Below are 23,620 nucleotides of genomic sequence, written 5' to 3'. Positions count from 1 at the left end.
CCATCACAAAATCTTGCAAACCAGTTTTTTTAAGTACCGAATGACTCACAGAATGTTCACCCAAAGTCAAATTAATCAATCCATTTGCTTGAGCAGCATTTTTTATTCATTGAAAACAGAATAAGATGCAATGGCATAAAGGCTGCTTACCGACTTCCATTTTTTTACATAAAATTGATACACACAATAGCTTGTAAATGACTCAAACTTATGCAAAAAAACTTATGAAAAAACGCAATGACTAAGCTACACCTATCCAAAATGTCAGGTGAATCGAATACGTTAAAATATGTTTTTTAATGCAACAAACTTCAGTGCCAAATTTCTAATTACACACCCATTACTTTCAGCCACCTTGTCGCATCAATTCAAATAAATAACATTTATTCTTCATGAAATCAATAAAAAATGTCAATTTCTTTATTATTCGTTGCGCTATTGTGATAGCTGCATTAAGTAGTTCCGATACTCTTTCAATCGATCTTTAACAGAAGTTACATAACTTTTTAATTGATTTCCAATAATAGTTACTTAATTTTTTTTAGTAGTATTCAATTTGTGTCTTGCTCTTATGGCTTATTTATGATAAAATTTGAAAAAAAAAAAAAAAAAGGTCTTATTCTTTTGTTTCGCGAATCAGAAGTTTGCGTGCGACTATTGGAAATAATGCAACGTCTAAAGAAGCCTTGTATCTACTCTAATTAAGTATTCCATCATGATGATTATTTAGATTATGAGATAGTGTGGGTGCTTCTGATCTTATAATTGAATAATTTTTAAAGATAAATATGATGAATTTCTGAATTTAAAAAGATTACTAGAGCGAGAAATTTTGAATGGAAAAACATTTTGTTGAATTTTAGAGAATTTATTTTCAATTAATAGAAATAATTGTGGAATTTGATTTCTGATTAATACTGGAAGATTGGAAGGAGTTCCTGAATATAAAAGAATGTATTCGTAAAAATGTATAGCCAGAAATGTTGCGAAATCGAATACGGTTGAAATGTTTTTCATCTCATGATTTATTGATAAGTAAATTTAACAATAACTTTATAAATAAGTCCGTGATCTTTCAAGATTTAGATTTATCACTGATAAATCAGTGATAGGTCTTTCATGATTTTATAAATAAGTCAGTAAAAAGTGCCATTGATGTTGATCAATTTAAAGAATTAAGATCTGGCATTTCAAGCATAAGCAGGTGGAAACAAATGCCGAAATCTATGTTGCTTATCCTATGATTTAGAGAAAATTATCTAAAACAAGTGTTTTCAGTGTATAACTAGTATTTCACAAAGAAACAATTTAGAATATAATATATTACTTATCTTGTAAAATCGCGGTAATTAATATTTGTAGTTGCTATGCCAGTGCATGTAACGTTTCTTTTGTTAACAAATAATCGCCTTCGCTGCCTAACTGTTTGCTCACCATATAAATAACCTTAACTTGTCCATATTGACTAAATTTGATGAAATGCATCTGATCGCAACAAAAGACAGCCATATTTTAAATTACATAATAAATATAGAGCATTCTGAATAGTTCTATGTTTGTAACGTGGCAAAAAAAGTTCAAAATTAACCCAATTGTTGAGGTTGGGGCTTTGCCAAAGTTTTATTTTTACAACGTGTCTGGAATATTGAAGTCCTTGGGATTAAGCGAGCATTTATAATTATATGGAGGTAATAAGAACTCGTTTGAAATCTTAAGCTCTACGGCATATTGTAATCTGTCTTGCTTTTCCATAGTTTCCTCATATTCATAAGTGATATCCAGTAAAAGCAACTGACTAATTTTAAAATGATTTATTCCGGAAATTATAAAGTAACGGTGGATCAAAAATGCTACTGGAATGTACTAGAGCGTAGAACAGTCGAAAAACTAATATAGCTCAGTGAATAAAATTTGCATCCAAGAGTTTAAGAGATGTATGACATCTTAAGTGTATGGAATCTAAAACATTCTGGAAGATATTTGGTGTATCATGGACTACCATGAGATCTATGAAGATTCCTGTGACAATATTCTCTGCACTGTCGTACTTTCGAATAATTTTAAATGAATTAAGCAACATTGGATCAGTCCCGATATCGTTTCAACCAATATATGTTGCCTCTTAAACTTCCTTTAACGTCTTTCAAATGTCACTTTTAAGTGGTTGAGGCGTCATGACTGAAATTGATAATTGTTTTATATTGCTGGACTCGTATTTCACTGAACAAATACATTTGGACATATTGTTTACTTATTTTGTTGAATAGGATTCTTTATGGTTCTACTGGATAATTCTGACAGACTATATTTTTCAAATATTTTGTAATTCTATCCTTTCAGATGTCTAGGCTTAATTAAATATATCTTCAAATGCTGTACCAAACATTTGTTGCAAATATTGACATAAAATGGAGTACGTTCAACACCATGAAAATTCTTTTTCATTTCCTTCTCAACTGTATAATTACGATTCATTTTTGAGCAATTTAATCTCTTCAGGAATTTGTGGATGCTTTTAGAAAACACCATAAAGACAAACTTTCCAAATGCTTTGAAATGATAATGTCTGAAAGTTGTTTTGAAGTTATATGTTTTGAAATAAGAAAATCTTACAATCTCAGCTTTAATTGCCTAGCCATACGTTTGGTACAGTTTGATCAATTATAGCTCTTGTGCCATAAAATTTAAACTCAACACTAGTTTCATTTGTATGCATTGCAGCTGAATTCAAATAAATCTTAAGCAATTACTAAAAGTGCTCTTAGTTGTATCAAAATCACAGCACGTGACTGTTTATTTCACGCATTTGGGAATACCTTAAGAAATACCCTACATTGATGAAAAGAAATATATTAATAGAAGAAGCATCTATTATATTTTTTTAATTGTATTTTCCTGCCATACCTTCCATATTCTAAATACTATACTTTTCGAAAACTGTGATTTCATTCATGCGGATAAAAAGTTAATATTTCATTATCATAAAATTAATTAAGATTCTTAGCGAGACGGAAATCTTCTCAATTTCTTCTGTTTGAAGTCCGATGCGCTGAATGCATACATGGACAAATATTACGTCATAAAATGCAATGAAATTTTAATTAAAAAACAACTCAACTCAATTTTAATTAAAAAACAACTCAAACTCACAGCTATTTTCTTATGCGATTTGTAAAATCGCACAGGCTTATATCAATAAACACCATTTAATCGAGCTCGGGTTTTTTTTTAATTTCATTACAGCTGCCTGATGTAAAATTTTGCCACAATAGTTTTTTATGTCATCCATTCTTTATAAAAATAATTAAATACCAAAAAATTAGTTAAAACCAAGAAAAAGACGTCTGATTGTTAAGAATAAATGCACCATTTGTTCTAAAGATTTTTTTTTAATTTCTTTTATTTATTTTTATTTTCTAAAAATTTATGGAATGAATAATTCATATTTAGTTGACTCTTGTGGTCATACATAAAAAAAATATTGTCGATAAAAATGTAGTTAATCATTACTGATGGATATCCGTTTGCTTATGGAACTCCATTTCTTAATTTTTACGTCACAACGTGAGAATAAGATCGATCCACAACATCAGACTTAGCGTCAGAATGCCCACATATATTGTAGAATTTCAGTTAAATCGGATCTCCCCGTTGATTTCCAAAAATTTCAAGAATAATCAACTAATAACTATATGAGAATATCCCATTTATTTTCCTCAATAAGTATATCTCTCGTTACATGAAGTATTCAGTGTATATGACTTGCGAATATACTTGTACATTTATTAGAAATTGTTATTCTATTTAATTAACTTATATAAAAATAGCTTTGCTTTTTTGTAAAGAAAATTAAATTATTTTGAAATTTGTGAAACCATTAATTAAATATAATTGTGATTAGCCTTAAGTAATAATATAAATGATGATGATTCAATAGAAAATGCTATTTGAGTAGAATTCAATGGTCCATCATTGTGTTCCAGTGAAATGGTGAAATGAAAGTAAAATCATCCTGACGATCGCAAGGAAATTTTCCGCCCGCAGCAAATTATGAAACGTGTCGTTCTGACATCCAGGTCTCAAAATAAATCAGCGTCTGCTATCCTTGCGTCGTTGATATCCTAAGGAATACTCCAGTATTCAGTTTTGAATCCTAACTCGTACGGGACGTCGACCCCTGTACCTAGTATAATTTTTTATTTGTGCATCTCCAGCAAAAAATTTGCATTTAAATCCAGTGAAGAAAGTGTGTTTGTGTTTTTCAAATTTCTAGCTCAGAAAAATTCATCTGTTTTATTTTGGTGATTCCTCTCCGTACCTGTTCCCAGATCATAACACTTGTACATTTTTTTTTCTTTGTTTTTTCAACTTTAACAGCATCCAGCATTTGATTCGTTGAAATACAACATTCCTTCGAAGAATGTTGATGTTTGAATACATCAAGATTCTTCGTCTTCTGTGAAATGTTTTTATACTATTTAATATTTAATAATTTCTAAGTTACTTCTTTTCATAGCATATTCACCGTTACTAGTTTAGATATTGAAATATCTGTGTTATTTTGTTATTTGATCTCAATAAAGAAAAGTGCGTAAGACCATATCTTTTAAATATTACGGTATTCTATATGGTGATTTTCAAGTTGTTGTATTATTTCTGTATTTATTTAAGCACAAATTAACTTATCGTACTTGATATATTTCTTGGTCCGTAAGTTTGCAAACCGAAACTAAAACTGTCTGTCCTCGTTTTTTGATATCATTTTATGTGCCCTTGAGTGACGCGCCAAGTCTCATTAAGTATTCATAAGTTCAGTCACTCCCAAAGTGATCAGTCTATTGAATATGTTTTTTTTTTCAGCTCTTTGGTATTTTTGTATTATTTAAAACTTCTAGAAATTCATTCTGAGAAATTTCCGAGAGGCAACTAAAAATTCTTCGCAGAATGTTAGATTTGAGCTGTAACTTGATTCCTTAAAATTAGAACAGAAGACCGTCTTGATATGTGTTTCAGAAATAAAATTTTCATCTTTTACAAGCTTCACTTTCTAACCATTAAAAAAGTATTTTTAAAATGTGTATGCATTTCGTAAATATCTTGTTACTCCAAATTCATAGGAATCTTCCTTTTTTTTAATTCTTTACTTTTTTTATTCTCTGGAATTCTTTATTTAGAGCTAAAAATTCTTAAGATCTTTTAAATTAATATGTTGTAATGCATATGGACTGATTAACCTCAATTAGCAACTAAAAAATGTCAAACTAGCAAAACTATGTCTCTTATGCACATATGCTTACTAAAAAATTAAAATTATAATCATTTTTCATTCAAACTATTTTAGGGATCAGTAAGAAAAAGATGAAATTTCCAATATAAACAGTATTATCTTGTTGGCATTTTATATAATATGAATGCATCAAAATGTAATAGTATATTTATATGCATTTTCATAACTTAACAAAGGATTTTCAATTTAAAAACAAACCAATCTAAAAAAAAAATCGAATATTTATATTTTTCAAAAATAATTTTTACGGAAGATTAAGAATTCGATTTTATATAAAATGGCAACAAATTTTAACAAAGGAGGATTCGGCTGACTTAATTTTAAAGTTATACGCAATTCCAAATTGTTGTGGTTTTTTTCTTCGAAATGGTAGCATGTCGCGATTAATAGTGTTGAATTACCATAAATTGCATTGGTAAACACTTTTTGCAATAAGATTCCTGTGTTCTTTATCATCTGTCATTGTGGGCTACCACGTTTCAGAAAAGAATATGCAAAACACGGCAACCTCAACTGGACCTCAACAACGTTTTTATTAATTAATTTCTAATTTCAGACAAATAATCAATTGTATTTTACATCACTGAATTTCGGATTAAAAGGACTTAGTGCAATTTTAGTATTCGAATAACTTTTCATGTTATAATTTCTTTGACATTCAGTGATCTGATTCTATATATGATTATTAGGCCAAATGCATTATCTGAATGGTATCAACCTTGTATCTATGATATCTTAATAGAAATAAGCTTATCTTATTCCAGTTTTCTGCGTAAACATATTTATAATTTATATCATAAAAGAACTTTCGAACTCGAATTTTCGGAGAAAAGTTAAATTAAATTAATAACTACCAAGAGTTCTATAAGAAAAAAGGGAACAAAATTTAACATATTTCATAAATTTTGCCTCACAAAAATTCGAGTTAGAAGGCTTTTCAATAATCATAAATTCAATCGAATTTCCTTGAAAAAAATAGAATTCAAACTCAAGAAGAGGTTTTTTTTTTAATCTGGAGGATAAAATGTCAACAACATTTATATTTTATAAACTATACATAAATACACGCCACAACCATGCAACTCATGCAGGAATCAATTGGAAGAATCAACTATTAGTAATATTAAGGATTAGGGAGGAGAATAAAAAAATAAAATAAAAAACACTTTGAGGAATATTAGTATTGGTTATAAAAGGGATTAGGAGGATATATTGTTTTAAAAAGTGACTTACTGACATGAGGTCTCCATGTAGCCAGGCTGCCTGCATGCCATTCCTGCAACAAGGTACATGGTTTTAGCGACCTCATCACTTCTGCTCGAAACATTTCTCAAGTAATTGCGCTCGTTTAGGATAAGATAAAGACAGAATACAATATCTTATTACTATATATATTATCCTATAAGGCACTATCTCTTAACTTTAATAGTTTTCGACAATTCGATATATGATGATTTAAAGCTGTTCTTGATCATAAATTTCTTTATAGAATTTTTATGACTTAACGATTCAATTTTAAACACAAAGGACTTGGGATTTATTGAAACTTTGATTCATAAGATTATAGAATTCTTATATTCTTCTTCTCTTATTCTACTTAGAATATTACAAATAAATTGGCTAACTTCTAGCAGAAAATTTGAAAACCTATACTTCAACTAATTTCTTGGAAAAAGTCAGTTTAAATTATATGTTTAATAACTCGTTTAAGGTATCATATTTAAATTATTTTTCATAGAAGGGGGAGGGGGATGATCATAACATCAAGGCAAAGGTTATCGGAATAATTCCTGTGCAATACTAATAAATAAAAAACTAAGAACCTAGCAATATTTTTGCATGATTCTCCCTTTTTTTCTTCTCTCATTTTTAATCTTGAATTTTGATCCAATAAAGATTTTTCCTTATTTCAACAAAATTCAAATTTTGTTCTTGCTCAGAATAAATCTAGAGAAAATTCTTCATTCCTCCTATTTACATATGAATAAAGTGCAGCATCACATTAATTTGTTATTGAATATACAGTTTAGAATCATATTAAATGACTTTAAAATTGCTTGCAATCTAAATTGCTAGAGAAATGTGAGATCACGAATATTTAAATGCTAAAACAAATTAAATGTCCACTATCTTTGCTTAAGATTCATTTATATATTTAAATAGTCGTAGTTACTTATAAGTAAACAAGAAACTCGTATCTCTTTGTCTTTCAAATATTGATAGTAAAAAACTTGAACTTCAATACTTGAATATAAATTTTTAATATTAGAATGGGGGAAAAAAAGATGTAAATTGATTTAAATATTTTCTTTTCATCTGACCTGAGCATATCTTTTCTTTTCACATGAGGGCCCTATTTGCTGTTTTATATGCTATCGAAATAAAATTGAGAAGGCATTATAAAGTAATCTAAAACTTGCATGAATAAGATGTATATCCTCCGCTTCATATAAATAATAGTTTTCAGTGTTTCTCCGATTTTAATCAGGAATCTATTTTAAACTAAACAATAAATATTTTTTGAACTTACCTCATGTACAATATCTGGATGATAAGTGGCACTGCTATAACTGACTGCTGGGGCTACTTTCCCACTAGCAGGGCTTGTGCTGTTGTGAGGTGACGATGACTTTGGTGTAGTGGCATTACCGCTCCATTTACAAGCAGTTCCACTTGTGGCACCTACTAGATCTGAAGTTTTAACACCTGTGTCCAAGTGACTACTGTACTTGCAAAGTTTGGTATCAAATATTGAACTTGTCATAGGGTGACTAGAAGACTGTCTCGTTAGAGAATTTCCCCACATGAGGACACTTTGCCTAGTGTCATTGCTGAATGCTGACACATAGTCTGGCGTACTCTTGTTATCTTTGGACGATACCAGATGAGGTGATTCCCTGAGGTGTGACTGCAAAGGTGAACTTTTTGGTTTAATGACATTGATGCAATCGGATGAAACAGAAGGTAGTGAGAAACTCAAACTGTGACAACCCAAATCACTTATTTTGGGTTCTCTATCTAAAGTTGACAGCAGCGGCTGTATACCTGCGCTTGTGGCACTCATTAGGCAGCCTCTCAATGTAGCACTAGAATCTGTACCCGCTACTGCGTAAGTTTCACAACAGGATGGTTTACTACTTGATACTCCCCCAACTTGCTGTACTAGTCTTTGCTGGCTATGTGCGTCTCCATTGAACTTTGGTGTACTGTCTAATTGACACGGATAATATTTCTCCTCCTTTGGAAACTGGGATCCATCTTGGTATGTTGGAAAGCATGTCCTGGCTGTCGCAGATGCCATGTCCAGGAATCCATTGCTGGCATACTGCGTGTGATGACTATAATCAGGATAATATCCCCCAAGATGTCGATAATGTAGGAAGTTTTCTGCTGATAGAAATCTACTGTTATCTATCGCTGCAGTAAAAATATTTTGAGGAACAGCTGTTGCTGCTGCCACATATGGAGATAGACCGTTCATATTGTCTGTGGGAGTATATGTGTACATATTGTTGTAGGTAGCTTCTTCGATGTATGGATCAGTACCTGGAACTTTTCGCTTACGACAGGAAGCGGACAAGAGATCGCGTATTTGTGATTTGTATCGTCGATTGCGTTGGCATCGCATAATAAAATCGCTGTCAGCTAGCATCCCGCTTCGATCATTCATGGATGCTAATCCACTATCAAGATAAGTGACTTTGAAGTCCATTGTTCGTTTTCCTAATAGATCTCTGCCTTCTTCTTCCCTAAATTCAAACATTTATTCTATTAAAGAGATACACTTTCATAAAAGAAAACTTTGAGATAAAAAATACGCATCCATATTATTTAGTTTCATATTTTTTGGAACAATTTGATCAATATAAAAAAAAAGTTTAATAAAAAATTAAGAATCAAATTATTTTTTTCAAAATTCGCTTAAAGCGTCAATTAAAATAATTTTATTGTGATCACATCACTGCATGAACTGTCATTGAAATTCGTATTAATATTTGTAGTTCCTATTACATAAAAATTTAACTTAAAATCTTAATAATCATCAATTATTTTTAATTTTATTTATGATCAATCAATAAAGTTAAATTTATAATGGTAAAAATTTCTTGTTATTGATATCTTTGAAGTTTATCAAAATATAGCTGCAGAACATAATTTTTGCTGAGTAATAAATTAAAAGTTTTTTTATTATTAATAATGCACAGTTTTTAAACCAATTAAAGATAATTAAATTTATCCTGTATAATTAGTCTTTCTCTGGGTGCATATCACGGTACAGTAGACTAATATTCGATAAATCATTAATAGAAGTTTCTCTAAAACCTTTTTTAAATTACACTTTTAAAACTTGCAAATATTCACTGTAATATTATCTATAAGAACGATATTTTAATCAATTAAAGATAATTTTAATCGACTTTTGTTTCATTGATTAATACATTCGAATACCTCGAAGTATCATGCAGCATATTGATTATTCTATGAAACACAACACTAACTTACATTAAACAGAATGTTATTTCCCAATACTTACATTAAAGGCCTATGTGTGCAAAGAATGAAATCCGGTTTACTGTTTTTGTAAACCAACCTAGCACTTGTTTGTAGCCATTGAAATTTTCCGTCTTTACCAAGCAACCTGTACGCTATTAAACCAGAAGCACCTGTTTTTAAAACTAGATAAACAAAGAAAAATCATTAAAATATGCACGTATTGAATATCTATTTATTAAATGAAACTATTCTAAAATCAATAAATAAACTAATCATAAGTAAATGAAGCTTATATTATTTAATTGCTATAACTATTACAAAAAAAAAACTTACGTTCTTGGTGTGCGCTAGCAACATAAGCAAGGTCGTCGTAATGGACTAGGTCATAGCCTCCTTTATTTGCCAACTCTGAATCTGTATAACCCAAAAGCTGTTTTCCTCTGAAACAAAATATTGCATAAGAAACATTAATTTTATTACGATTAGTTTTAAAATGACATTTTATTGTGATAAATTAATAAAACAAGAAGTGAAATCCTTATTTATTTGGTGTCTACTATTTAATCGTTAACAAATTCATGCAAAAAAACTGCGACAGAATTTATATCCGTAATGCCACAACATGTTGCCTTTGTTTCCCTGTACTATGTTTCATAGCTATTGAGTGGACATATTTTTTCTCATTCATTTTTTTTCACCCTAAAAATCTTTAAAACATAATGCACTTCCTCAATTTATTTTTAAACGTTGCATGTAAGGACTGCGGCCTTTTTTTAAACCCTAAATTTTCACATCTAATAGTTTACTAAATTGCTCCATTATCTTGTTAATCATTCTATCATCGTTTCAGAAAAGTAGTCTTTGACTTATAAAGAAAAAATTATTGCGTACTTTTTGATAATTATTTAATCAACAGATTGCAGCAAATAATTCTTATTCACAATCTAGACTGAAAAGAATCGCATTCTGTAGAAATATTATAATCTTATTTTTTAAATACTCTTTTAGTCCTGTAAATATGTTAAGCTTCTTTCAGTGCATAGAACTAGTATTATATTCCTCGGAAAATTCGTTAAAATGATCAATGAATTTGATTGATCTTTCTTTTGCATATATTTAGCTTCCTGTTAATACTTTGACCAATTTACTTAAATTCTGAAAGACTTGTCTTCAAAAGAAACTTAGTAGATAAGATATTATACTTTTCGAAATTAATTAAATTACATCAATAGAAAATTTTTATAATTTGAATATTTTGACTTGGTATTTTATAAGATCCCTTACCCTTTTAAGATGCATTAAATTATCCCTTTTTACAAATAAAATAATACGATACCCTTGAACTCTTCAACAAAGACAGTGAAGTAACAATTGATAGAAGGAAAACTATTTAAGTATTCATACAAATTATTCATAATGCCAAATACACCATAATCAAAGCAGATCAGTTGCTAAAACGGCGTTGGCGATCAATGTTTCGAGAAGAAATCAAGAACTGAATGGGCATACAGCCAAGACACATTCAAAGAAGAGGTTTTTTTTAAAAAAGAAAGCATCCATAGCCGAACCTCTGTGTTTCTCGAAACTAAACCCATTGGGTTTTTCCCCACAAATACATCAAATGAATTGTGTAAAGATACTCGAGGACTCGCTGTACGAACATAGTTTGCTGCCAACGTGTTCAGTACCATACCAAGAATTTTATCATAGTTGAAATATCCTTCCATTCCCAATAAAGACCATTCAATGATGTCCACAGATGTCTGAAAAGGTCCTTTCTTGGCCTGTAAGGACCGTACAGCTATGCCCACGGACATCATTTTGGATGTTTTTGTTCTGTAAATAACATTGTGCCATGCAGTTTTTACTTCAGTTCTTTTTTTTTCTCTTTTTTTTCCTTTAAGAATGATTAACGCGGACCTATGAAATTTCCTTTTTTCTTGATAGCAGTTATTGATTAAGACATCAGTCTCAATGCCAAATATTCTTTTTACATTCAGCATTCGTCTCTATTTTTTTTTATTCTAATAGATTACGGAAACTTTGTAGATTTGGACAAATATGCCTTACCTTGAATCCATAGAGACTAGAGATAGATCAAGCTTATGTTTACTCTTGAACATGGAATCTTTCTGCGGCATTTCCAGCAGAGACGGAGGACCAAAAGGTGTACACACTGCGAACAATGCTAGAGGGGGTTCCTCAGTTTTCCTATTCTGACCATGCAATATTTTTATGCGACCTCTAATATCCAAACGCTAAGGAAAAAAAAAAAACAATAAAAAATATAAAGTTTCAAACAGTTAATTTAATTTACAAAAGTACATTTTGTCTCCTGATAAAGTTTATCATTATTTTTTAAGACACACAGCGAAAGATAGTAAATACATCAAAGTAAAAGAAAGGAACCTGGTTTACGCATTGACAATCTCTGACCACAGAAGGAGGCCACACAAATGAAAAAAAAATCTTCATCAGAAACAAAATCTCATCATCTCTAGAAATACCCTGAGTAGCTTTTAGAAATAATTATTAGTGGGAATGCGAATTTAATAATGACTTGCAGTTGCTCCTTTATCTCTTTCAAGGGTCACATCAAATGATAAGAATTTTTTTAGGTCATATGGCCAGTGATTGTCCCTGTGTAAAAGGTACCTTCCTACAATTAAGGCTTAAGAGGGCTAAAGGAAAAATAAAACAAAAATTAATATCTTGACTTACCAGAAAGCCAGAAGTATTATCCAAGAGACATCGAAAACGCACTGTGAAATTTCTTTCCAACAGATGAGAATTTTCTGAAATTTTATTGAGTGTAAATTAGTCACAAGTACTATTTCCAGAATTTCATTGTTTAATGAAGTTTTCAGACAAATGGTAAAAGAAAATTTGAAAATAATCCTTATCTGGAGTGCATTTTGTAACGAGATCAGCAATACACATGGAATGCATGTGTTTACAACAGCAATTATATTTAATGGCTTATTCATTAAAAATTGCTGTAAATTGCATTTTGCTTTGGCTTTATTTAATTGACCCAGAACAAACACATAACATATTTAATTTTATCGTTTAGTTTAAGAATATAATTTCAGTAAATGTTTACATTATATTGTAGGCAAGGTATTTCGCATGCTTTCTTTAAAATAATTGCCATTTTATTGCAACAAAAATCGATTTTACAGAACTTCACTTTTCTTTCTTATTTAAAAAGTTATTCTAATTTCCAGAATAATTACATTGATCAAAATTGCATTTACTTCATTGCATCTATTACATCATTTTTGCCACTTGTTATTGAAAATCATATACTGCTAAAGTAATTTACGTTGAGTAGGATTGCTAGATGTGTGACGTCACAGTCTTAACTTACTTAATAATTATGCTTGCATAATTAATTGCAAGCATAATTTTGAAAAATTTTGAGTTAAACAAGTGAAATTCTGTTCTTCTTTACTTAGCTTAAATTTGTAAGAATCCCAACTTACCTGCTGATAGTGTTTGTTGTAGATTGAGGTCTGTCCTCTCCGGAGGCAAGTGCGAGTTCCACATCAAATGACGCTGCAGTTCTTCTCTGTCTTCAGAATGGACAAGTTCATACACGCTTTGGTGACAAATATCACTCTGAAAAAATTGTTATTGAGAATTTAAAATGCATTTAGAATATGAAGAAAAGTACTTATCAGTACATTATAATTCTTTGTAAGATTGCTCATTTTTAACCTTTTCCTTTCGAACAATGCAAATTTTGCACTTATAGATTATTGATATCGATAACGGACTACATATAAAATACCTATCAACATTTGGATTTCATTATCCCAAGGGAATTACTTTGTTTGCTCTTTAATCATCTTGTAAATGATTTTGCTTCACTTTTCTGTCGCATCAACAATAGTGTGATAATCAAATATTTTAGTAAAAACAGAAAATAAGAGCAGACAAGCCCACAGTAGAAAAATAGAACCATAGATTTTATCTTCAAATGAATTGAGGAAGATGAGAGCATTTATCTACTCCTCCAAGAAAAAAAAATTACTTGATGAAAAATAGATTTATTTATAAAATAAAACATCGCACTTTGTTTAGAATTATATAAATCTGGATTTGCAGTTTTTTGGCATTCTAAGGCCAAAAAAGAGAAGGAAAAATTTTGGAGAAAAATTATAAATCTTTAAAGTTTAAATATAAGTTTTATAAAGACAATACAAAGACAAAATAAAAAAAATCAGTTAATATTGTTTTCGACATTAATGTTGTAATGCCTGAAGAGAAACTGTTAACGATTTTTCAATCTAAGGATTCAAACTTAAAGATAAAATCATTCATAAAACTAACATATATAATGAAAAAGATTTTTTTTTCATTTTCTTTTCCATTGTTTTCCTTATAAATGACTGAATAAATAAAATTAAATATAATATTCTTCATCAACTTTATTTCGTTTTAAACTATACGCAGCCATATTTTTGTAATGATTAATGTGCCGTTAACGGAAAAAAGAGTTTCCCATTAATTAAAAAATTATTCTGTAACTTTATAAATAATTTGGATGTATTTCATTTTTTTAAAAATAAATTTAAAATTTGGTTACATGTTAAATTGCCGTCGATGCTATTAGATATTTTAAGCAGTATTTCTATTTTAAACAGTCAAAATTTGTGAAATGTGTTTCACGAGGATCATTATTTTTTTTTCTTTCTTTTTTTAATTAAGTCTTCTTAACGCGGTGTCCCCCGCCTTGACAATGAATCGTTTAAATAAAGGCATGTTAAAATTATAATAATTTAGATCTGCAATACACACATAGAAATGTAGATTTAAACAAATTTGAATCAGTTCCAAATAAATTCTTCTTTAGAGTTGATATTTCAAAATTTAATAAAAGATACGACGGAAAAAACTATTTTAGTTTTAATTAATTCTAATGATTACCATGTAGTATTCAGATTGAAGTTTTGAATAAGTGCTCTTAATTCATATATTGATTTCTAGATGGCAGCATGATCAGTATTTTGACTTGCTGATTTTGCCTGTACACGGTCAGTTTTTTCACACAGTAAAATAATTTTAATGTTAAATTTTAATCAACAGCAAGTAAGTTCACGAATTCCATTAAAAGCGCTATGGCATTCATAGCTTTAAATATCACGAGGATTGTTTACAATCGAATTATTTACGGTTCGGATGAAATTTTGATTCCTCTATTTAGGACAGCTATTTAATTCTTCCCTAGGATCTTATATGGTTTCAGTTATTAGATTACGGTTATGTTCCATGACTTTACGGGAAGAGCGATTACATTTCGTAGAGCAGTTAGCTGATACACTTAATGAAAAATTAATAATGATGAAATAATAATGGAAAGCTTGGATTTAAACCTTCTAATTAATTATATATTGAACAATGTTTTCGCCGAAAAATAAGTGGAAAAAACTATGCCAATCTTTTGTAAAAAGCTACTCTTTTAGTAAAAAATCTTAGAGGTCATATTTCATTTAAGCTAAATATGAACATTAGTGTCCTTGATTCTTAAAACTTCAATTTAATTTGAACCAATAATCTTAAAACAAAAAGAGGAAAATTAAATTTAAGTTTTTTTAAGCAAAAAGTTTGAAGAAAGGAATTCATGAAAGTAGGAAAAGATGTGATTTTTGCTGATAAAGGCTAGGCCTGACTAGTCAGTGATAAGTTTAGATGAGTTCAAAGGATTTGCAAGAATAAGATTAGTTTATACGGATAGAAATATAATATTTTAGTGACATGCTTTACTATAAAAGACAACAGCAAAATTCTAATCGTTGATATATATATATTCAGAGCTTTAGTGTACAACCTCTTCATCACAATCTGAACTTGTTACATACACCAGATGGAAAAATTTTTCAATAAAAGTATGATATATTTTATAATAAATTATTTATTAGAGGAGTTGCTTTGGTGATGTTAAGAACTTGCTTAGGAAAGTTGTGTGATATTTCGAAACAATTTTCCTCTTTGGCGCTCTAAATAGTGCAACATTTTACAAAATTTAAAGAAAAAGTTTTGCGAATTTTTTTCATTGAGGAAAAGAAATAAATATCTAGGAGTAATCACGTTCAGAAAAAATAGAAAATGCAACATAATAAACAAGATTTTTGAGGAAAAATAGAAAATGAAGAAAAAAGATTGAATTAAAACAGGTTTTAAAAACACGCTTTTATTGGTATGCCAAAGAATAGATTCCTTTTATTTAACTTTATTTCAAATTCTTATTCTTTATTTTATAATTCGTTATTATTAATATTAAATATTTTGAAATACATTTTTTTGAATTTTCGATCAGGTTGCGCTAGAAAAATTTAATTGAAATAATCGATTAAACGATAATTAAGCTATGAAAATCTCAAGGCATTGTATTGTTATCAAAATCACCCAAGTGCTTAAAATTTCGAAACATTTTTAATTGAACAGAAACTGCTAAAAATTCGATTATTAAATAGTATTTAGTTCCATTTTCTGATGGGTGCGAATTAATATTTATTTTGTTATAGTCGAGACATTTTATAACAGGCATAAAATTACAGGATTTCTTCTCTAAAACAGTGTTCGAATTTTTTTTCCAAATATAATTGTAAGAGATTCTTCAACGTAAATAAAGAGAACAAATCCAGAAGTAAACTAATGATGCCAAAGAGAGCGTTTTCAAAGCATTATTTAGAAAGATTTCTAGAAAAATTATTTGTTCAGTTTTTATTATTATTAGAAATTAAAATGTAATGATTTGCAATATTCCTTAGGTAAAATGTTGTGACTTGACATTTTTTTTTTTTTTTTTTTATGTAGGATGTTATGACATGATATTTGTTTATGTAGGATGCTTACATATGTTGAAAAACATCTTGCTACTTCGTCATCAAATAAACCAAATAATAATTGATTAATTGGATTGACTTTTGGATTTTTATTACTCAGGAGCCTAATAATGTATTGAAGAGAATTCATAATTTTCTTTTGAAATTCATAAGCTTTGTCATTTGAAGGATTCGAATTGATTCGAATTTTTTAAACACATTTACATTTCAATCTTGGATGTATTCTCGAAAATATATAATATAAAGGAATTATTACAAATTTTATCAGCAAATCTCTTACGTATGTATCTAAGAGCGTTCTAAACATGAAATCCAAAAAAGTTCTGATGCATGCAGTTTATTATACATTGACTTAATTCCTAAGTCAAGACGTAACATGTATTCAATATGTCAGAACTCCACTGGGTAGGTATACGTAAAAAAATAGGAAAAAATAAAATTTGCACTGTATATATTGTTACTGTAATTGCAAGAAATGTTTACCAAAATATTTATGTTGTGTTTCATCTTAAAACTGACACTTTTTTTACCGACCTATAGAAAATAAACATAAGAGATATGCAAAAAAAATGGCAAATTAGCCGTACACTTCGCAGACATTAGCAACGTTCATTCACATTTAAACAGCAATTGTGTTACTCTAAAAAATTACGCAGTAAGAATATATGAAACATAACGGTCTAAAATTAATTTTAAAATTAAATTATTAAAATATATATATATATATTTTAATATTTGCAACTTCTGGGCAGAAATATAATGCAAAAAGTTTTCAAAATTAATGTAAAAATATCCAAAAATGCAATTGATATAAATATGCATTTTTGAGTAGTGCAAAGTTAAAACATCAATAAGACAGTGATGGGGACATTTAATAGAGGGCACGGGCTCGACGCCTTCAAAATCGTCGCCATAGCTGTTATTTTATTTATGATTACCCAGAAAAAATTGATTTGACTTAATGCATTGATACTGACGAAATTAAAGCGTCAAATAATTTTAGGAAGCAGAAATTTTTTAAACGGTTTTTTGTAGCTTTTTGTTTCCAGACTCTACATAAGTGCATCATATTAGAGTTCTTTATTCTACTTTTAAAATTAAACAAAAGGTAACTTAGCTTAACAAACCATCAGATTCTTTTTACTCGTCTTTTAAATCACAGACATTATTTTGCTGGAACAAGAACATAGAAAAAAAAGTGAAGAAAACCTTCTTCTAGATAAACATTCTAGTTTTTTCCCGTTCATTGATTTCTCTTTCAATTTTCAGATCCCCTCCCACCCCCATCCCCTTTGTCAGTTTGGTCTTCAATGAAACCCTATACGTTCATCCTCTCTTCTTCCAATGCAAGCTCGATTACCCCTCTGTCTACGGAAGTATGAGGGAGTCACTCGGTAGCTAAGAAAGATCGGCTAAGGGAGATAAGGAAATCCCTCCCCCCCCCCGAGCTCGGATGATCCATATGAAGTAAGTTAGAATTTTTTATTCATTCCTACATCATTCTAAAACTATATTTCTCGCATTATTGGTCTATTAATCACTGTATTATAAATAATATGTATCAGTTGTTTGTCAATGAATGATATTTAAGTTTGAAATGAAATCAGCTATTTCTTAATAATTACGGCAAGGCTCTATCAAACTTATTCTTTCGTGTCCTCCATTTCAGCTGCAAAAAAAAATTCCTACTTTGATTTATCGATGTACATTTTTTCAAAATCACAAATACTTTGCTTAGTAGGGAGAAAGTATAATGAGGTATTTCTTTATAATAAACAAAGAAAAAAATTAGATAATTAAATCTGAAAGGTTAATAATTTTTTTATAAATAAAGATGCTTCTCAGAAATATTTTTATTTACTTAAACTTTTTTTAAAAATAGACGAATTTATTATTTATGTTTTGAGATTTAGGTTTAGAACCAAAAGAATAAGGAGTTCTGACTTAAGAAAAAAACTTTAAGATTTTTCTTATATTTTAAAATGAAATGTTGTTGAACATTTAAGATGAAGAACTAAATTCTTTGTATTCTTGGGTCGCTACATATATTATAATGAATATATACATCATATAATTTTATATGCATATTCGTTTTGAAAAAAACCTGTGATTGTTTTAAAATAAAGAGCAGTTTTTCATTCACTTTTAAAACAGTTATTATCTTTTCAGAGTGGAATATTTTTATTGAATATAATATCACGAAAATGCAAAGTTCACAGATTTATTAGTACATTGATTGTCTTGTAATGATTCTATGCATTTTAAGCATTTATCCAGATGTTGTTTATGAAAGGTCTTTCTTCCGTTTGGTTGGGGAAAATATTATTCTTTTTTTTTTAAGTTTAGTAAAACTATGCAGTTTTAATTCCTTTTAAATATTCTGGTTAATTGAAGGTTACAGAGAGCAATCGATGAATTTGGTGCCAAAAGGCTAGGCTATAAAAATGTTTTAAGAAAGAAAAAATAATGAATTTCTCTAAAACATGTGATTTAAGGAGTAAACTATTCTTAAAAATTTTATGTTGCTTGAAAAAATGTTGAAACTTTTTCAAAACTATGTACATAATTCCATAATTATACTTGAATATTTACTTAGCAAATAACTATCCATTACAACAGTGATATGCTTCTTTTCTTAGTATTGCATGGCATGATTTTTTCTTCTGAATTGCAGTTATATATATATATCCTTGTAAATGAGCACTGTAAGAAATAGCTTATTAACAAACTTAATCTGAACTTAAATTCTTAATTGAAATTTCTAAATACAAAATTATAATTGTTTAATCGAAATTTCTTCAATAAAAAACTTTTCTACTTCTGTTGAGAAGTGTAATAAATTTTTTTATATTAGTATTAATAATTATCTATTTATTGCACAGTAAATGGATAAATGTTTTATAAACACAAATAGAAAATTTCAAAAGATATAGAGCTTCACATTCTGGAATTATGATTTGATAATAATAATTTCAAAATTATATTGTTATAAGAAACAGTTTTATATAAGTCAGAATCAGCAATAAAAACTCACAACTTTGACATAAACAAGGGCTCATATGTTCAACATATTTTTGTTGTATAAGAGAAAAATAATCAGAAAATCTTAAAAGAAAGATAATTAGAATTTGGAGAAATCTAAAATCAAACATTTTAATTTAGGAAAATAAGATCGAACAAATTTATAATCGCTTATGACACATAACGCGGCAATTTGATTCAGAGGATCTTAAGTTATATTTGTCATCTGATTATGAATCTCTGTGTTTTAAGTGCATTGTATATATTATTTGTCAAATAATCATGTGTGTTTCTCAATTAAAATAAACTGTTCGCTCATTGATCAAAGCATTTCAAACCATCGTGGCATTTATCAATCTTTGATCTTTCTTTAAATGATTAACATAAATATTTTAATATTTACAGATTAAAATTATTTTTTAATTAGCAAATAAAACTTTGATTCTTTTTAAACATTTTAATATACATAAAATATTGAATCAAATCGAAATTTCGGTGTGATCTTGATTTTAAAGTATTAAGATTTAAAATTGGAGATATTTTATCTACTTAAAAGCACTTGCGAAACACTGTATGTTGAATTAACATTACTTCAGCACAATTATAACCTTATCATTCACTTCCTTTTCTATGTCATTAAGAAAATAATATATACAGCTGTGCGAGTAGAAACAGAATGATTTTTATTTCCTAAAAAACTACAAAAAAAATTTTTTTTTTCTTCTTCTGACAATTCAATAACGATACGATAATTCGATAACGATGGCGATAAATTAATTCTTCCACCAAAGTTACGTAGTTTTTAATTCGGGAAATCCAATATAATTTTCTTCTTACAAAAAACGATAAAATATTCATCAGTTATGATTACAACCATTACGTACTCACGGTCGCTTGCCATTATTTATAACTAAATAATGGTTCTAAAGCACTAATGTTACGCTAGAACTTCAAAATAAATGTTTCAGTTAAGTATTTCGGGTAAAATTTTAATAATAAATAAATATCATATTTTTATAGAAATAATGTTTTTGTCTTTAAAAACGTTTCTTAAAATTATTTGAAATGTCTGCTTTTATTGTCAACATATCTAAATGACATTGAAAAATGCAAATAAGTATTTCTTAAGTTCAGATTATGTGAAAATAAATGACTGAAGTTATTAATATGTTCATTGACTTCAGAGGTTATGTGTTCTTTCCAGTATTCACTTTGCCTGAATTACTTCAGACAGTTGGTATTTAAGTTGGTATCCGTGCTTTAATTAATAATCTTAAGAGAGATTCATCTTAATGTCATAAATATAGCATTCAAAATGGATAAATAAACCTTAAAAATTTTAACTTTTTTACAAAAAAATTGAAAAACATTATTTCTATTGCTAATATTCATAAATAACCTCGAAATTCCATTTTTTTAAAAAGAGTATTTTTTGCCTAATAACATTATTTCTTAACTATTACGATTAAGCATAACTCACAATAAATATATAATAAAAAATGAATGTATTTCTCAAATTATTCTGATAATTTTTGAACATAATACAATATTTTAATAAGTTTATAACTTATTTTCCATTCTATTGTTACAAAGCATATGATAATGAGTGGGAACCAAGGCCAAAACACGAATGTTAAATTACGGATATCTGTACCTAACACAGCATTCGAATTCAGAGTCTTAAAAGTAATTTTTTTCACATATACAAGTTGATAAAAGAAGGCTTCGAGAAAAAGTGTAAGTCAGATATCAAAAATAAATTCTTTTTACAGTAGAACATGTGGTCGCAAACGTAAAGAGGGACAGCTGCAGGGGACTTTTTGCTGATTAATTGAGTAAAAGAGAAGAGTAAACCAAGTGAATTGCGAAACGCAGACTCAATGGAATAAACATAGCTAAACAGTTGTATATGTAAAAATATTGTAAGTCGTGTGCAGCATAACAAATATGGTAATTTGAAAACTCTGATAGTTAGTGTTCAAAAAAATTGCCATTCGAAGCGCACACGCTTCGCATGTTGTTATTCATTGAACTATATTGTTGAACTATTGTAAATTCGTATTCTATTTCTGTTATGTACTTTATCTGGTATATACATTTCTTTTAATTCACTGGAAAATAGACTCCTTTATTGGTCGCTTTCTGCATTTGGAGCGTCATGTTCCAATGTAAATATGACTTTTTTCTATATGTATTGCGTCCCTTTTAAGAATGCCGAAGGTCTCCGGAACCACACTGCATTTTTAATACAAATATTATGTACAGGGTGTTCATTAATTACTGTCGGGGTTTCCGTGCCTTATAACTTTCGAATTAAAATTATCGCGCAAAAACCGATAACGTATTCGTAAATTACAACTCAAAGAATTTTATTAATGATATTAAAGTGTAAAGCTTGCACAATTTGCACTTTGTAGGCATTCAATTGAAGGCGATTGATTATGTATTCGTAAATTACAACTCAAAGAATTTTACGTGGCAACAATGCGAAGAAGTGGACCAATCCCATGGCCTCCGAGATCACCAGATATAACACCGCTGGACTTCTTTCTATGGGAGTTTGTCAAGAACATTGTGAACAAGACCCCTGAGCCCTCCCTTGATGAACTGAAGCGCAGAATTGTTACTGCGATCCAAAATGTTACCCCACAAATGCTGGAGAACACTTGGAGGAAAGTCGAATTTCGTCTCGATGTGTTACGAGCCACGAAGGGCAGCCATGTGCAAATTCATTAATCTTTTTAATATCATTGATAAAATTCTTTGAGTTGTAATTTACGAATACATAATCGCCTTCAGCTGAATGCCTACAAAGTGCAAATTGTGTAATATTTTTTATTCGAAAGTTATGAGGTACGGAAACCCCGACAATAATTAATGAACACCCTGTTTATTCCAAAATAAGTATAATAATGTAAAGGATTTTCAAAACTTTTATTTTCAAAATAATAATTTATTTATTTATCTTTGATTTCAACGGATAATTTATTTGAGCGTAGGAATTTTTTCTCCGTTATTAATTTGTTTCTCATTTTTATTTATTTGAATTTTTCAGATTGGCAACCAAATAGATGAGAAAGAACAGCAAAATCGAATTCCAATCTTGTTTTTGAATCTTCAAAAAGATATAAATATGCACAAAAGAATAACACTTTTCAAAATCTGAACAATGCTGCATGCAATTTTTATTGAATTACAGTTCAACAAACTGAAATTTTATTGCCCATTTTCTATTGTTTTCTACCCTTCGAGCATTATTTTTTAAATCTTAATATGTTTCAAGCAACATCAAAAAGTGGTAACCTATAGAAACTTTCAACTAAGGTAATGCAGGGTGTTTATAACTTATAGCATACATAGTAGCATGCAAGCCTCAAGGTTAGTAATAACCGATCGAAAATTCTTTATCAGTAAATAAATCAACACAAAGGTAGAAAAAAATACAATTACAAATGAATAAATAAATTTTCAGAGCGATATTTCCAAAGATAGAAGCTTCATTCGAAATCAGGAATGGCAATTTTATTTCTAATGGCAGCTTTTCTGTCAGTCGGTAAGCAAAAGTTTGACGAATGACTGAAAAAAATCTATTTAGTTTATGTATGTTTTTCATCCAATCGTAGGCCTCCGTGAAATAAACAATTATCCGTAACCTGCGCTCAACCTACACTGATATGCAAGTAGGCTCATAAAATAAATATTTATAAATTATCATCACTCTGTCTCTTCAGTAGAAGCTTGCTCAATCTGAGTGTTGCAGACGATGTGACTACTCCATTCGCTATTGTTTACATCCAAACCTCGGAGTTACCATGGTGACCGAAATACGAACGGCTACCAGCTTAAAGCTCATAATAACTTTTAAAAGCTCTCCGTCACACGCAACGCGTTATTTCGCTTCACTTACAACCTACACGAGAAGAAAAAGTTTTATGTGATAGAATCCTCTAAAGGGTCTTATTCCTCA

At 29.2% G+C, this 23,620-nt stretch overlaps 1 protein-coding gene across 3 annotated transcripts in view; it reads right to left on the bottom strand.

Moving 5' to 3' along the window:
* The window catches only part of LOC129960058 (uncharacterized), a 135,998-nt gene that overhangs the window by 4,978 nt on the left and 107,400 nt on the right, over nt 1-23,620 (bottom strand). For 2 of the 3 annotated variants that reach the window (XM_056073109.1, XM_056073112.1), the window contains exons 5-10: nt 13,267-13,402; nt 12,503-12,576; nt 11,852-12,039; nt 10,115-10,221; nt 9,822-9,963; nt 7,818-9,036 (exon numbers count right to left, since the gene is read on the bottom strand). In XM_056073109.1, the coding sequence (XP_055929084.1) occupies nt 7,818-9,036; nt 9,822-9,963; nt 10,115-10,221; nt 11,852-12,039; nt 12,503-12,576; nt 13,267-13,402 (1,866 nt within the window). Of the gene's footprint in view, nt 1-6,520; nt 6,564-7,817; nt 9,037-9,821; nt 9,964-10,114; nt 10,222-11,851; nt 12,040-12,502; nt 12,577-13,266; nt 13,403-23,620 lie in introns of all 3 variants that reach the window. The other variant, XM_056073110.1, reaches the window with a different exon arrangement.

Source organism: Argiope bruennichi, chromosome X2, assembly GCF_947563725.1.
Source record: "Argiope bruennichi chromosome X2, qqArgBrue1.1, whole genome shotgun sequence".
NCBI lineage: Eukaryota > Metazoa > Arthropoda > Arachnida > Araneae > Araneidae > Argiope > Argiope bruennichi.
The sequence above is the reverse complement of the archived record's forward strand: the minus strand, read 5'-3'. Positions and strand labels throughout refer to the sequence as shown.